The sequence below is a fragment of the Rhinolophus ferrumequinum genome, chromosome 3 (genome assembly GCF_004115265.2).
Source record: "Rhinolophus ferrumequinum isolate MPI-CBG mRhiFer1 chromosome 3, mRhiFer1_v1.p, whole genome shotgun sequence".
In the NCBI taxonomy this organism is placed as follows: domain Eukaryota; kingdom Metazoa; phylum Chordata; class Mammalia; order Chiroptera; family Rhinolophidae; genus Rhinolophus; species Rhinolophus ferrumequinum.
In genome coordinates, this window is record NC_046286.1 from 24,196,053 (window position 1) to 24,213,591 (window position 17,539).

At 38.3% G+C, this 17,539-nt stretch overlaps 1 protein-coding gene across 1 annotated transcript in view; it reads left to right on the plus strand.

Annotated features, from left to right (window-relative positions):
- Nucleotides 1–17,539, plus strand: part of PRIM2 (DNA primase subunit 2) — a 191,365-nt gene that overhangs the window by 20,249 nt on the left and 153,577 nt on the right. Inside the window, exon 6 of the mRNA XM_033102426.1 lies at nt 16,955–17,050. Within this exon, the coding sequence (XP_032958317.1) occupies nt 16,955–17,050 (96 nt within the window). The remainder of the gene's footprint in view (nt 1–16,954; nt 17,051–17,539) is intronic.

The following is a 17,539-nucleotide window of genomic DNA, read 5'->3' on the forward strand; positions in this document are numbered from 1 at the left end:
CCCTTCATAAACAGGGTTCAAAGCTCTTCATATGTTGTGAACGCAGAGCTTCCCAATATCCCAGTGGAACAGGGCACGCAGACTTCTCAGACGCAGAGAATCAAGACGACTATCTGCTCACACGGATCCTTTGATACGCCTGGGGTGGGACCTTCAGTCCTTTCTGTTCCCCTTGGGGCTGTCTTCATAGAACATAGAGCATAGTGAAGGCTCCTTCTCCTCTGGGTTGTGCTGTCCATATAGGGAGGTTTCTGCTCTTCAGATCACCTTTGTATGGAAATAATTCCTAGACAGTACATATTTATGATTATGACTTAAAATAGCAGTTTTGAGGAATGTTAATGATAAAAAGAATTCTAATTTTTTTCAATATTTATTTACATTTCAATTCGTGATGATGGTGGTGATGATGAGTGAAGAATGCCGTAGAGGAATTCCAGGCATCATAAACTGTTGAGAGAACTTTGCCTTTGGACTTAGGGACCTCTGAAATTTAGTTAGCTTGTCAGTCTGCAGGTCCTGAAGGTTAACCTGAGGGACGGTTTGGGATGGGATGGGCAGGTGAGAGGGAGGTCTTTCCCCCGCCTCTTTGTGGAAGCTAAGTGGCTGCTGGATCTGTGTTCTGAGGACAGGATGGTGACAGAGGGCTGCCCCCTCCGCCCCCCCAACAACAGCAGATGGCCCTTCCTTAATGCAGTGTCGTTCTTTCTCCCCGTTTCCAGCTTGAACACAGACATAGTGTCATCATGTCATTTTTCCTAAACATAGCATAACCCCTACCCCTCTGGGGGTCTCCTAGCTGTCATATATATGCTCTGTTCATTTAACATTATTTTAACTCTTTCTTTCCCTTTTTTATTTCAAGGAAATATACTCATGTACTGTTTCCCACATTAATCTTGGTTTGGGTTGTATATTTTTATGATAAGGAAGTTTGTCGTTAAATTATGGGGAAAAGTAGAAAATGAGGCTGGCCAGATAGGATAAGGGAAGGAGGGAATTGTTGAAGGTTTTTGAGGTGTGGACTGATATGTTATAATCTAGTACGAGGACGATAACTGCTGTAGCGGAGTGAATAAGGAAGTGGAGAGTTGAGACCCAAATTGAGATTTAAGACTGCCAGGTAATATTGGGTACCACTTCCTGTATCTTCTGGTGAACTTGCCTACTAACTGAACATGAGCATGAGTCTATTAAAGTCTTAATGGGATTAATTAGCTCTCACTCAGACCCTCAGGGTAGAAATAATTACTCTCAATTGTGGTCATTTCACAAATCTACAGATGTGATGAAATGACATGGAGCTATATACGCATTGTACCAACGTCACCTGTCCTGGTTTAAATATTGTACTATAGTTATGTAAGATGCACCATTGAGGGACACGGGCTAAAGGGTACATGGGACCTGTCTGTACTATTTTTGTAATGTCTATTATTGTATAATTATGATTAAAAGTTTTTTTTAAAAAAGGATTGTCAAGTAGTAGAATATGGATACTTATGGCAGAGTTCTGTTAAAGATATTGTCAATTTCTGTGTTAATGTTAAATGAGGGGAATTTGTTGAGTGAATGACTGACCAAACGAAGGGACTGCATGAGGGTCTGAACTACCTATAGAAGTGACTGTGGCAATGCAAAGAAGTGGGCAGATAGGGTAGACATTTCAGAAGTAGCCTGAAGATTTGATGACTAACAGAATGTGAAGTGAGGCTGACTCCAAGTTATTTGATATACAGAGTACTAGACTAGTGTAATGTTAGTGATGGTAGAGACAAAGAATAGGAGTATGTTTCGGGGATAGGATAGTACATTTGATTGTGAAAGTATTGCTTGTGAGTCAATTGCTGGTGGGCCAATGGAGATAGGCAGTGACCAATTCAAAATGTTAGGCTGTGTTCAAGAAGTCATGGTTGGAAATATATAATCAAAATACCACGTAACAGTAGTTTTTGATGTAGTGGAAGATTGCTAAGGGAGAGAGTATGAGTGAGAAGACCTGGGAAAATTAATGTCATACTGTTTTTTTTAATGACCCTGGGTAGGTTACCTAACCTTTGAATGCCTCATTTTCTTCTACCATAAAATAGAGACCATCATATAATAATATATCCCTCTTAGGATTGTTGTGAAACTGAATGAAATGATCTATGTAAATGGTATAGGGCTTGACATGTAGTAAACACTGAAGGTTAGCTGTATTATTATTTATTAAGCACTGTGCATATAAAACAACTGAATGATACTTCTAACTTTAGAAGTTGTGTTGAATAGTATTTAAAATTAAACAAGTGATCTTATTAGCAGTAATATTTTTACTTCTCAAATTAGAACTTTTTGGTTTTTGAAGGTCTGGTGAGTTGTAATCCTGGAACTAATTTTTGTCATAATTACTTAATTCACTTTAAGGTATTTTTATAGAAAGCTCTCACTTTTCTTGACTATTAATTCCTTTGTGATGCAAACTTGGATACAGTAGTTTCAGTTTTCTCATTTGTTCCTTAATTGTATAATTCCTTCACCTTTTGACTTATAGATAAACTCTTAGTTGAATGTATAATATTTTTCTTTGATTAGGTAGAGAGTGGGGTAAATGAGGGATGATGATACTGAAACTGAACCTAGTACTTGACACATTTCTTCCGATTAACGTGGGCTACAAGGAACTCAGTTGTAGCCAGATTTGGCATCTGTTTCTTTTCTCTGTGACAGGATTATTATGCTGTAGAAGTGTCATGTGGGGGAGCCAAAGCACTATACTTTAACGTCCAACAGTACATTTAGTGTAGAAGGGAAAAAAATAGTGAAACGAAGTTCATGCTTTGCAGTTGTCTATATGTTTCTTCTCCTTTAAAATACTAAAGGGTTAGAGGGGTTTATTAAATAGTAAATGAAAAAGACTAAATGTGTTAGATGCTTATACACCTAGAGTTTAAATTTTTTACACTTGCTTTTTAATTGTTCTCTTGATATTTTAAGGGTTAAGAGAAATTAGTATTTTCAGTTGGGTATATGTCATATCACTTCAGAGCTGTAGTTGCTCAAAATTAGGCTGTTGATTCCTTGTCTAATTGAGACCCACTAAGAAATGCCTGAAAAAAGCAGCCTTTGGAATGTAGACTTCATTTTTTTCCAGTCATTGAACTGACTGATAGTTTCTCAGTACCTGTAGATGCAAAGCACTGTAAATTACATTAAAAATATTGCCACTTGAGTAAATCCTTAAAGAAACAATTTTGGAACTGTTTGGTTGATTAGTGAACATCAGAGCTATTGTTTGGTTCTCTAGATACAGGTTGTTCCGAAATGTGCACTGGGATCTGCATACAGATAGACTGGAATTTGCATTTGGAAAGGATAGCTTTTTCTTTATTCTGTCTCAGTTTTCATTTAGTTTATTCTATATCCTTTCCCCCTCCCCCCTTCTTCGCCTAACTACTCCGGTTCAAGCCGTTGTTTCTCAGTCTAGTTGTGTAGGACACAGCTCCCTGGCCCATGCTGGTATTATGAGTCTTGTGCTCCCCCTAGCTGAGGCATTCAGTTGCCAGTCATTGGTCCACCGCTCACGGCAGCACTGGGCAGCACACAGCAGCCTCCAGCAGGCTCCAGCTGCTCACAGCAGCCATACTCCAGGGAGAGCTGTAGTTCACAATCTTAGCTGTAGAGGGCGCAGCTCACTGGCCCATGTGGGAATCCAACCAGTGACTTCGGCTGTTAGGAGCATGATGCTCCGACTACTGGAGCCACCAGGCCGGCCCTTATTTGAAGATTTTAGTTGATTGCTATCTGTAGTCATGAGAAAAGTCTACTTTTGAATTTCGCTGCTTCTTTTCTTTGTGAGAGGATTAATTCTAGAACACAGGGGCTAACTCCAAGACCATGTATATCTTCATCGGAAGTTGCGTTTCCATATATGTTAGAAATGATACTATACTGTATGCTTCCTCCACCATCCCTTAAGATCTTGTTACTACTTGACTTTATTTATTAAATCTCAGAATTGCTTATTTTTGTGTTGTGAGTCAGTTAAGAGAGGAAATACTGAAAAAAAAAGTGTCACTGTGTTTTAGAGAGGGTAGTTTCTGTAGGTAAAAATAATGGGTTTGCTTGTCTTGTGATGGCAGTGTTGTTACTTTATTGTCCTCTGATTTCTCTTTGTCTAACACAGAATATTAATAGGTTACTTACCTTTTTATGAGTGCTTTTCTTTAAAACTGTATAATTGAATGTCTGGTGAAATTAACCTTGGCTTCTGCAGTGTTGAATGGCAGAAGAGCAAAGAAGTTCCTCCCTCCTTCTCTCCCCACCTTCCCTTTCCTTCCTTGGAACTTCCTTCCTTCTTTCCGTCCTTCGAACTGCCTTCCTTCCTTCCTTCCTTTTTAAAAAATGCTATTTGAATATAGTTTGGGTAAAGTTGACCTCTTGCAGACTTAATGGAGAAAATTGAAAAAAATGTTTTTTTTCTCTTCTGAGTATTATGTTAATTTGCCTTGAATGACAGAATTAGCCTAAATAGTGTGATGTACTAGGTGTTAGCAAACTAAGTTGAACTTAATGTATATTTCTTTATTTTTCCTGTATATGTGGTAAAATTATTTAATTAATAAAGATTTAAAGGAATATCTAACACATAAATTCGCCGTTTCACCTTTTTAAACCTAAGAAGCATAATTTGCCTACATTATGCAAAATGCTAATTAAAGGGTTTAATTTGCTAATCATTTCAGTTTGATTAGAGGCAGATGCTGATTATTAGCACAAGTCTAAATGGACCTTTCAAAGATGGCTTTCCTTATTTAAAATTAACTTGTCAAACTAATTATGAAACTTAAGGAATGAAACTTAAGGAATAACAAATACCAGTAGTTGTCTGTAGACTTCCAGCGTACTATAGGGCAGAATAACACAGTGCTGTGCAGCAAAGACTTAGTTCATACAGTGGCATTATGAATTTCAGTATTCCCAAAGTGTAAGAATTGAACTTTGTTGGGCTTTTTTACTGAGCTCGTTAGATTCTTTAGTTGTAACTTTGTTGGTTCTTTGGGTCTCTGATTTTTTTTCCTGGCCCTTTTTTTTCATCCTGCTGTGAATCAGACAGCACAAGGGAGCTGAGTCATGTGCAGGTGCATTCAAACCAGGCATGGAAACAGACAAGTGTATCACAGACAAGTATGCCAGATTCTTCGCACAGGTGACCGAATCTTCCTCTTAACAAACTTGAGATGTGACAGGAAAACAGTCAACAGTTATGGGTCAGTATTAATGCCAGGAAGCAGGGGGAGCATCTTTGTTCAGTAACTGAGCAAAAATTTGGATCCACATTCCCCAGCCTTTGTATTCTTCCCAGGTTGTCTTTTTCTCAGGGACAGCCAAGACCGAAAACTTTTAAGTGTCTGTGGCTGATTTAGGGATAAGACTAGGGAAACCAAGGCGGAAACTCCATTACCCTATTACGAGTCAGGTAAAATGGCCCAGTAACAGAAAATGTTTGATGTTTTGCATTGGAGTCCTAGGGTGTTAGGGTAGGAGATCTGAGGTAGAGACCTATGAATCGTGCTTTGACCTGCACCAAGATCAAGGGTAGTATAGGATGAGGTAGCAAGCTGTAGCAGTGGGGATAATCTGGAAGTCATATGGCCTGAGAGGGAAGAGTACAGGCTCTGGTGCCATACCACCTGGGGCTGAATACTGGCCTTCCATGTACTAGCTTTTTTTCTCCAATTTGGTTTCCTTACCTGCAAAATAGAAAATATAATGGTACTACCTCATAAGATTGGGAGGCTTCAGGGAATTAATACATGTAAAATACTTAGAACAGTGCTTCGCAGATAGTAAGCACAGAATAAATATTAACTGTTATTATTGTTTGTTGCCATTCTAGAGTTTGCATGAAATTTGCAAAAGTTGGTGTATATGGAGAACATTGGATTCTTTTCCTAATATCCCTTTGAGTCATTCAAAAATGATAGCTAGAAATATAGGTACAACTCAACAACAAAAAAAACAAACAATATAATTTAAAAATGGGTAGAGGACCTGAATAGACATTTCTCCAAAGAAGGCATACAAATGGCTAATAGACATATGAAAAAATGCTCAACATCACTACTCATCAGAGAAATGCAAATGAAAACCACAACGAGATACCATCTCACCCCAGTTAGAATGGCTATCATCAAGAAGACAAATAGGAACAAGTGTTGGAGAGGCTGTGGAGAAAAAGGATCCCTCATACACTGTTGGGAATGCAGATTGGTGCAGCCGCTATGGAAGGCAGCGTGGAGGTTCCTCAAAAAATTTAGAATTACCATATGACCCAGAAATCCTTCTCCTGGGTATCTATCCAAAAAGTTTGAAAACATTTATCTGTAAAGATGTATGTACTCCAATGTTCATTGCAGCTTTATTTACGATGGCCAAGACATGGAAAGAACCAAAGTGTCCTTCAATAGATGAACAGATAAATAAGTTGTGGTATATACACACAATGGAATACTATTCTGCCATAAGAAAAGATGAAATAATGCCATTTGCAACAACTTGGATGGATCTTGAGATTATTATGTGAAGTGAAATAAGTCAGACAGAAAAAGTAGAGAACCCTATGATTTCACTGATATGTGGTATATATAACTGAAAACAATAAAGGAACAAAGCAAACAAAGAAACAAAAACTCATAGACACACACAATAGTTTAGTGGTTACCAGAGGGTAAGGGGGGAGGAGCCTGGTAGATGAGGGTAAAGGGGGTAAAATATATGGTGATGGAAGAAGAACTGACTGGGTAGTGAATACACATGTGATATATAGATGATGTATTACAGAATTGTACACTTGAACCCTAGTAACTTTACTAACCATTGTCACCCCTAAATTTTAACTGATAAAAAAAAAGGAAAGAAAAATACAGGTACAGTAAAAAATCATAAGAACTTTAGTTGTATAAGATAAGCTAATAGAATTTGAAATACCAGAGTTTTATTGAAATGAGTAAGCACAGATTTTAGTCCAACTCTTGCTTTTTATGTAGTGTGAGGGGTTAGGGATATGCATAAATAATGTACAGATAAGTGCTAGACTGACATCTGGACTATCCCTGATCGTAAACACTATTGACATTTTAATTCAAAGGGTAAAAGGAGAAGTTGTTTTAAAATTCGGTTATTTTTTAGCTCCCAGAAGATTAAAAACAAGTTACTATAATATGATAGAGGGAAATAGAGTGCTGTGGGTTTTGTTACTACGTTGACCAATAGAATATGGCGGAAGTGACACTGTACCAGTTTCTTGGTGCAGACCTTAAGCAACTGGCTGCTTCCTCTTCCTGAATCTGGCACATGTACTTTGGGAGTCCTGAGGGGCCATGTAAGAAGTCTAACTAGACTTGCTGAGACTTGCTGGAGAGATCTGTTCTGAAACCTGGTATAAATGAGCAACTGCCATGCTGGAGGGGCCACACCTTGTTACTCCCCAGCAGTCCCAGGGGAGCCCAGCCTCTCAGCCATCCCCACCAAGGTGCCAGATACCTTGTGAGTGACGCTGTCGTGGACTCTTCACATCAATCTGTTCATCAGCTCAGTACCCCTAGTGACGACATGGAGTGGAAGAATTACCAGTTGCATCCTTTCTGAATTTCTGACCAACAAAATTGGGAGATAGAACAAAATGGTGGTGGTTTTAAGCTGCCATGTTTTGGGGGTAATTTGTTATGCAGTAATAGATGATTGGAATCTATAGCTCAGTTAGAGCTTATGGGTTATTTAGTGTGAGCTGAAAACACAACAAAACAGTGTACCCCAGACACCCGCAAACAACCCTACCATAATTTAGAACAACTTTATGAAATGTAGTTAAAATACAACTCAAAACTATGGTTAACAGTAAATGAAATCCTGATAATCAGGTGAGTAGAGAAGCTAACTCTGAGGGAGGTCAGATTACTCAGGAGGAGCAGAAATGGGCAAACTGTTAATAAAAGCTTTCTACCTTTCAGAAATTTGATTGGTGAAGCTGCTTGAAAAGAGTTAGCTGAGAAGCTTATGGCTTTTTAATTTTGAAGGAGAGATGCTTGCCACATCTCTGAGATCTGCCAGCAGTCTGAGGATCCTTTGGGTCTTCTTTACTTCCAAAGATACCTTGTTATGTTTCAGCACCCTGGGAAGTGAGGTAATAAGTTATAAGGTAGTTGATTTTCTTATACAGTGCTCTTACCTTCTGAGTTTGCTGAAATTTAAAATAGCCTGAATTAATGAGTTTATTTTATAGCATAGATTGTGGATAATCCTTTCTGCTTACTAAATTCAATTTATCTAAGAGATGGTGAACTACGAGATATGTTTAGGGCACAGTATGGGTGCTATGGGAGATTTAAGGTACTTTCTTAAATAGAAAGGGGTATAAATATATGAATAAAAGCAAACGTAAGTTACTCAAGACATCGTACCATACAGGCTTCTTGATTTTTGTGTGACCTTTTGAAATGGCTGTAGATTTTTACTTTCTTTTTTGTATTTAGCATTTAATGCTTTGTATTAGCTCTCAATATACGGAGTTTAGATTATGGTAGGTAAGGGGAAGATTTTAATTCATATGGAAAATCTATTGAAATTGTTTCTTATTGAAAAACTGAAACTAAATTAAAAAGCTATTTCATAAGACCAGGGAAACAGGACAATTGAGGCCTAATAAAACCCTTTTGTGTTGGCAGACACATTTGCTGTTACTATAACATTTTGCTTAAGGAATAGGAGAACCAAGGATGAATGCAAACACATACACAGGTGTTTGCATTTGCTGCTTAGCTTTCTGGATTCCTTAAGCTATTTCACTTTTGGATTGTGGTGATCTTACCGGAGGTAATAAACAAAGTGAACAAGATGCAGCATAAAATTCTCTTAAAAGTTTCCCAAGGCTGTTCTTAATTGTTTCTACAGAACAGAAATGAAAACTTCGCCTTTTTCTTGTGACTTAAAACTAGCAGTAGCAAGGAAAATATAGACAAGGATCCAAGTGACTAATATTTTGAGTAACAGATCAACGTCAAGATCATTACAGAAAACAATATAAAGGATCTAGAATATATGAATTCGGTGTTTTCTCTCTCTTGGCAATTTTGAGGACATAGAATTAAAATGGCCAATTTAGGTGTGGTAAGAGTTCAGGCTTTGGAAAGAGAAGCTATTATATCACAATGTGGGTAAAATCCACGTTTACGGTGTTACAAGAATGTGATGGCTGTTACAGGGAGGGTCATATTAATGTTGTAGGTTCCTCAAGGCTGAAAGGAGCTCCTATCTCACATGTCTGATGTAGAGGCGTAGAAGGAGGGCTGTGAGCTGATGGGGCAGGGCAGGGAGGTCCCTGGGCATTGCAGGTACTGCTGCTTCCTGTCCTACTGTAGCGATGAGAACCGGATATCCCTGAATAAAACCAACCTGTCTGAGCCGCAGCATGGCTTCTTCCTGTATTGAATCCATATCGTGAGTGCAGATGAATCACTAATAGGGGTATAACCAAGGGCAAGAAGCTGTTGGTGGACTCTGAAGTAAGATAAATGGGTGAATAGCGCCTTTCTCCCTCTTTGATGTAGGATGCATGTATGAGACGGTGGGGACTCTTGTCTAAGTCCTTGTGGGCATCAGGAAGTGGCTTGGAGGAACTTTCTACCGGCCCCTTTCCTACCAAGGTACCCCACATGACCATCCAGTTTATAAAGAATGTGCTTGCTGTGCAAATGTATCTTTAAGTCCCTAGCTAATAGAACTCTACTCCTAAGCCCACCTGACAGAAATTCTGGAGCCACTGTTGTCCTTGATATGACTTTATAGCCAGTATTTGAGAAATGCTTTGTGGATATTCAGCATTGTGTTGTATGTTATAGAGGATTTTACATTAACATGTTTACAGTTGGGAGAGCAGGAAAGAGGCTGTTTTCATGAAACAGAGAACGAGGTAAAATAATCACATGTAAGAATGTTTGATACAGTCAATAAGAGTTTCAGAAAAGTAAAGAGAATGTTGCTGTGGGTTGGATTAATCTAGGCAAATACTAATATTAACACTAATACTAATTCAAATACTAATCTTGAGCTAACAGTATTTGAACTGGATCTTAAAAGATAAGGCAGAAAGGAGGCAGCAGAGATACGCTGACGGGTGGAATGTTGTGCCAACGGCAACCTCAAATGCTTGAATAATTTTTTGAGGAATTAAAAATGTTGAATTGGATCAACAAATAGGATACCCTTGTCATAAAAATGATTTCTAATACTTTCAGTTACCAATATATGTATTTGAGCAACTCGTAGAATAATACCTCGTTTCCCTTCACCCCAGGTACAAAAAATAGCTTGTATCCTATTAACTGCTTGAATTTGAAATATATGATATAAATATATAAATTTAATCAACCTGACATTAAAAAACTTAAGTTCCAAAGATGTAATTTCTCATGGCCTATAATAGAAAATATAACAAATCAATTTGTTTTTCTGAACTTATTTTCCCCTACTCTTTTATTTCATTCTCCACTTGCTTGAATAAACATGGCTTTACCATTGGTCCATATTGACTCTAAGCAAGTTTCATCCTTTTCTCCCTAGCTAAGTAAAGCCATATTTTTATTGGTATTAACATACTACTAACAATAGTAATATACTGGAAAATTTACTTAACTTGGAAAATTTCAGCCTTCATCAGATCTTTCATGAGTCAGGGTTTAGCAGCTTCTCTTCTAATGATTTTGAAAATGTCCAAATTGCCACATAGTTTAAAAACATAGAACTAAGTAAAGTGGAGCAGTTTTCTGCTGGGCTACATTGTAAAGTGGGGAGGGCAAATTCTTTTATTTATTTATTTATTTTGGAAGACATTTGCCAGTTGGAGCCTTAAGAAAGATTGCATTTGGAAGGCCTGTAATTGTGCACCAAAAAGGTGCAGAAGATAACATAAGGGAGATGTCATAAAGTAGAAAATTTGAAGCTCCATAATAGAAAAAAGCTGTGTGAAGAAATAGGCATTCTGCCAATTAACTGGGTGCTTGAAATAAATAGTTTGGAATTAAAGAAACAATTGCAAATTTCGAAGACTTGATTACCTTAGTTCATAGGGAAATAGCGGAAGAGGGAACGAACTTCAGATTACTTTAGTTGTGAAGCACACTTACCATTCATTCAAGTTTTGCTTCAAAATATTTACTGATTATAAAGTTTAAGAATGTTAAATCAGAGGGACTGTTAATCTAACGTTCTATGTTAAACCATTAAAATACAATCCAAGTATATTTTGGTGAAAATGAGTTATGATCATAGGAATTCAGTCTTGAACTCTTGACTGTCTCAGCAGTCAATAAATATTTCCCAAACTGGGCACAGTGTGGCTGAGTGTGTAGGAAGGAGATCCAGTGAAGCCGGTAAATGGTGCCCGACCCTTGGGTCTTCTTATCTATTGAAGAACCACAGCACAGTTACGTAAATAACCAATTAATAATAAAAGAAAACATGTGATTGTATGTATAAAGGAGATGTGTAAGAAAACATTAAATATTCACCTTCCCATAAATGTCCAGCTATTCTCACCTTTATTACTGTGAAGTAAAGTACAGTTTTTAGAATTTATTACTATACTTCTTTTGTTTGTATTAAAACAAACCACCTTTCACCCAAACAAAAACAAAGTAGATTACATTCTTTATTGAAAGATATTTTTGCTGGATGTGGAATTCTGGGTTGGCTGGTACTTTCTTTTAGCACATTGAAGATATATGATTCTACTGATTTCTGGAAACTTTTGCTATTGAGAAGTCAGCTGATAGTCTAACTGTAGCTTCTTTGAAGGTAATACACTCTGCTTGTTGTCTCCTTTTAAGATATTCTGTTTGATTCACTTCCGTTTGATTTAAAAATTCTCAGTTTGTCTAGGAGTGGAATTGTTTTTATTTGTTCTGCTTGGGTTTCACTAGCCTTCTTAAATCTGTAGACTGGTATCTTGTACTAATTATGAAAAATTCTCAGTCATTATTGATTTTAAACTTCCCTCTACCTATTCTTTCTCCTTTCTGTCTGAAATTCCAATGAAATTTGTTTTAGAAATTCTTAGTCCTTTACATCTCATTCTCATATCTGCATTTTCCTTTTTTATTCTTTCTCTGCTGAATTACACATTAATTCTCCAGAACTACATATTTCCATATTTCTTATTTCTGTATTCTACTGCCACTGGGTTTTAAATTTTGGCTATTGTAATTTCTAGAAGTTCTATTTGGTTCTTTTAAAAATCTGCTATGTTAGTTCTTATGGATTCTTGTTCTTTACTGATATTTTAAAATTTGTTGTTCTTTTTTTCTAAATGATGTAGGTTGCCTTTTAATGCATCTAATAATTCTAAGACTTAAAAATCTGTGCAGCCTATTTCTACTGTTGTTCTTAGTTCACATGTGCTGCCTCTTTTTTGTGTGTCTGGTTATTTTGACTGATTATTGCCCTCACAGTTTTATTAGGGGGTTTCCAGGACGAATGTGCTCTCCTCCAAGAAGTACTGTGTCGCCTCTGCCAGTCTTCCTGGAATATTGCCAGCCAGGGTCTCTTTTTAAACCATTTTTAGGATTGTGACTCCTTGTCCCATCCCCACTGTGGATATGTGCCTGGGATGGCCACAGCTTCCCAAAGACTTTGTTTTTCCTACCTTTCTCATTTCCTGCATTGTGTAATGCCAAGAGAACCTGCTTTTCATTCTCATGTGATTGGGGGAGAGATGGTGGGTCCTTTCTAGTTCATTCTTTCCCCTGGGGATGTCATGCTTTGGGGTCCCAATTTGATGTGTGTGGGGGGCTCCTTAAGGATCTCACATTTGACAGATGTTAATCCTTTTTTTTGCCACCTTGCCACGTGAGGCTGAGGATATGAAGTACAAGCAGATGGTGTTTCTGATGCCCTAAGGGCAAAAGTGGCTTTGGTTCTCCTGAGTTTAGGTTTTCCTCAAAATTTGGTCTGGTAGTTCCCCTTATCTTGTCAAATTTTTGGTGCTCTTACATTAATCTATTATATTTTTTTATGGTTTATCCAGTGTTTTTCATTGTTTTCAGTGGGAAGTAGTAATAGAGCTGAGTAACAAGAAATCAGAAACTACCTACTGGCCCAGGCTGGAGCCTAAGAGCCTGCATCTGCGGGTGTGCTGCTGGAGAGGCTGCAAACCATATCCCCCTGCACAGCATATTCTTTGCAGCCTCTGTAACGGCTGCTGGGGAGAGGATGGGTCTTAAGGGCACTATTACTTTAATTCGCTTAAGTATCCATGTGCTTGTTTGGAGAAACTGTCAGGGAAAACCATTTTTATTAAAGGTCCCACCATTCTTACATTCACCCAGGCGTGATTCTGTCATCTTTAATTTCTCGGTGTTTACTTTCCGTCTTTTAAAACTGCTTATCTTACTTTTCCATTTCTACCATAGTATCTTAATTCTAGGATTACCTTCCTACTGCTTGTTGCTATTCTGCAGTAACCTCTTAACTGGTCTGTAATTACTATCAGAGTTGAACATCCTTTTGTGGGTATGAATTCTTATGACCTCTTGTGAATTATCTGTTTCTATCATTTGATGAAATATTTTATTATATGCTCTCCTTATACATTTTTAGTCTTTTGGGGTTACATTATACAGAACATTTATTTTTTTTATTCTCTTTTTCTGTATTTTTCTTCAGTTTGAATAGTATCACCTTCCATAGTTTGTATGTTCCTGTTTGTAAATATTTCAGCAGGTAGTGTGATTAGAGCTGGGAGTATAAAAGCAAGTGTAACACTTTTATCTGTGATTAGGATCATACTAGAGTGAGGGAGCTATGCATTCAGTGCTTCACTGCTAGACCACTGCAAGTTAAAACATAAAAGAGGGAATAAATGTTACTGAGGAAATCTGGGGAAGCTTTGCAGAGATAATGTGTTAGCTACCTAAGACCTTTCCCAGTAGAAACACAGGGTATGGAAGGACATTTCAGGTACGGGAAATATGTGTAACGTCATAGGGATAAAAGTCATGGTGCACGATAGTATCTGTATTTAGGTCCCTATAATTGGAGGGTGAAGTATTTTGGGGGATGGAAATTGAAACCAGGAAGAGTTCAAAGACCTGGGTTAAAAAGGGACATTGAAAGACCCAAAGAACCTGTGTAGTGGGGATAAAGGGGTGGTGAGCAGGAAGGGTGAGGAGGTCTGATTGGAGAGAGTGTGTCTGGGGCGGGGCTGGTGGTTGTGAACTGTGCTGTGACAGTGGGAGTGGGCTGCTGAAGTCACGTGAGTGGGCAGAGTGTGCCAGGGACCACGAGACGAGTCCCTGGATCATCCATGTGGATGAACATTCACTTTGGACAGTGGCAAGGTGGGGGATGTTACAATGTTGACGATGTTTTGATTTGGACTGTGTCTGTCCCAGTTTTAGCACTGAAAGTCCCTGTCCTGAGAAACTCCTAAGTCCTGGGAAAACTGGGATGGTTAGTCACCTTAGTGAGGTGACAGAGGGCTGGATGAATTTGAGGCATTGAACAGTGGAGAGTAATTATCTGTAAGGGGGAGGGGCTGCCCAGAATGGAGGGAAAAATGAGGGAATGTTTTTATGCTAATTTACGCTAGAGTCGTGTTCTCGGGAGACAGCATGGAGGTAGAGGAGCACTTAGAAGAGGTTGAGCTTGTGTGGGTGGGGATTGGTTAGTGACTGATGGTGGGAAATGTTTGGAATGAGTTCAGCAGAAGGAATATACAAATGAGTCAGGTGGGTAGATGGCGGTCAGGGCTGAATTAAATGAGAACAGCTGTAAGAGCAATGCTTGGTGTCTAGAGGGTCGATGTTTTGGGCACTGATGCAGGAAGGCAAGGATGAGAGGCACTGATAGAAAGAATTGTACAAAAGATTCACTGAGCACTTTGCTGTAAAGTTGTTTCCGATCTGACTCCAGGTGTCTCCTAGGCTTTTAGCCTCCAGGTTGGAATAGAATAATATAAAAAACCCTAGTCTATTTTTTCACTGCCACTTATTTCTCTGAGGTTTGATACTGTTATATTTAACCCATTGTCTTTTTTAAAGTATTTTTACATTTGGTCCCAGGAATAAATATTAGTTTTTTAATAAATTCATTTTTCTTAATAATGCTTTTTAGTTATTCAGCATCATTTAATGCATAATGTTTTGTTTACTCATTGTTACTTTATATGTTACTGGCATTTTTCTAGTCCACATCAACCTGGGAGTGACACAGCCCATAAACTGGCCACTGTTTGAGTCCTGCTCACCAGTTCAAGACTTCAAGACTGGGGTGTTTGTAGGGGAGGGGGGTAAGGGGAGGGGGAGGGAGAGAGAGATTGAGATTGGTTGATGGGGAGTGACTCACTTCCATCTTCTGTACCCCACTTGGCTGCCTAGGTTTCTGGTCTTGGGGTGGCACCAAGCCGTTCTCAGTAAATCTTAATGCTGTAACTGCTGCCTGACTGCCCTCTGAACTGCTGTTCTGTAAGTGTCAGCCATAGCCACTGCCATAGCGGTGCCATTGGTGACTTTCAATTCAGTTTATCTGCGGTTGTTTGAGCAAACAGTCTGTGAGCTAGGCTCTGAAATTAGGCTCCTGGAAAGGATCACCTTGTCGCTTCTCCTTCACTATAATGATTGCTTCCTTTCATTCAGCTGAGCTGTAACTCATAAGCACCAGGCCCGGTGGACAGTCAGGCTCTCGCAGAGCTTTGCTGTCCTCAGTAGTGTGCTGGAAACCAGACTTTTTCCTCTTGTATGAGTGGCTGCTGCTTTCAGATTTAATTGTTAGTGGAGTCAACTTCGTTTATAAAGTTTTCTATGGTTAAATCGTATAGTTAATTTATAAATTAGTGTCTTACTTTTGCTTGTCTTATCTGTTGGTGCTGTACCTGGCTAATGGAAGATGCTGAAGAATGTCTGTTGAATGGGGTGGGATGGAATGGCATGTGGACCTGATGTGTCCAGTCTGATTGTAACGTGTCTGACAAGGATCTGGTCCTGTCATGCCCAGCTCGGGAATTACTGCTGCTTTTATTTGTTTAGGAGACTTTTAAGAACTCTTGTATAAATTAACCATTTAAAAAAAAAAGAGGTTTGTGTTCTTGTATAAGAGAAGAAATGTACTTGAGTATAGAAGTAATTAATCTTTCCTTTTTGTGTAATTTTTAGTATATTCCAAATGTGCTGTGCTATTAAAACAGTAATAAAGTAATCAGATGATTGGTTTTTACATTGATCAGCTTGGTGTAGTTACTGAACATCAACATACTAATTAGAATGTCAGGATATTAAATTACTGTTCGTTTTGTAACTTTTAATGTTTTGGATGTTTATAAATGATAAAAGAATTTGTAAGTGAAGTAACACATCACCCTATCAATTTTGGTTAATTAGCACAGTCACACAGTGGCAATTATTCCCTTTTTTGTTTCCTGGTTTTCTACCTTTCCTAAAGAGTTACCATTTATTAATAATTTAATTAAAAGATTTTTTCCTATTATATGGCTTTCTTTTGTACATTTAAATGAAGAAAGTATGTTGTAAGCATTGGATTGTAAATAGAAAATTATTTTCAACTAACTTTTATTTTAGGTTGATTGTTCTGGTTATTGGTTTATTAACATGTAGTAAATACCCTTAAACTAGGGTATTCTTTTTTATATTATGATATTTTCTGTTTCTGCTGCTGTTCTTTTGGTATATGTCCTCAGAAATCGGTAAAGTAGAAATTTGAAAGTATATTGAATTTACATTTTCTTCCATATTTTGGCTTCATTAATGATAATGATTTAATAATCATATTAGGAATGATTTGAAATATCAGGGTTTAAAAAATATTATGGAGACACACAGTCTTCACTAGAATAGGAAAGTATTTTATTTAAACTGAAAGAAGACTTTTAGTTTCTTAAACGGTACAAAATGTTTCCTTTTAGATAAAGGATGAAGAGAAGACTCTCCGAGAAAGGGACATTACTGCTTCATCACCCAGTTTAGGTGGGACTAAGTTGGAGTTGGAGTCAGTGTATAAGGTATGTAAACTTTTGAAATATTTCCAAGGTTTTGTTAAATATATCACATAGAGCTTTATATACATATTTAATTAAGCCATTCGTCTAGCCTCTTGTCACAACAGCCTCTCTCTGTCCTGCACAGATTTCTTCTTCACCCTACTGAGAGTGTGCTAACATTCTGTGTTGGGCTGTCCTCCTACACAGACATGCTTCTAACCCTGCTTGGGCTCTCACCCCCTATTGCCGGCCATTCTCTCCCCTCACAGTGCTTAGACCTTTATACTGCATGCTAGGCCACCTCCTGCAAGGATATGCCTGTCACTCACTTGGCACCAACACATGGTCTGGATCACTGCCCTGCACGCAAGTCTTCCTTGTCATTCCTGGGCTCTGACACCAGGCCTGGACCGTCTCTGCATGTAGACACGGTCTCTTTCCACTGGGGCTCTGCCAACTGTCTGCCTACTTGCTGCCTCCTGGCAAGATCTTCTTGAACCTCCCTAGGTG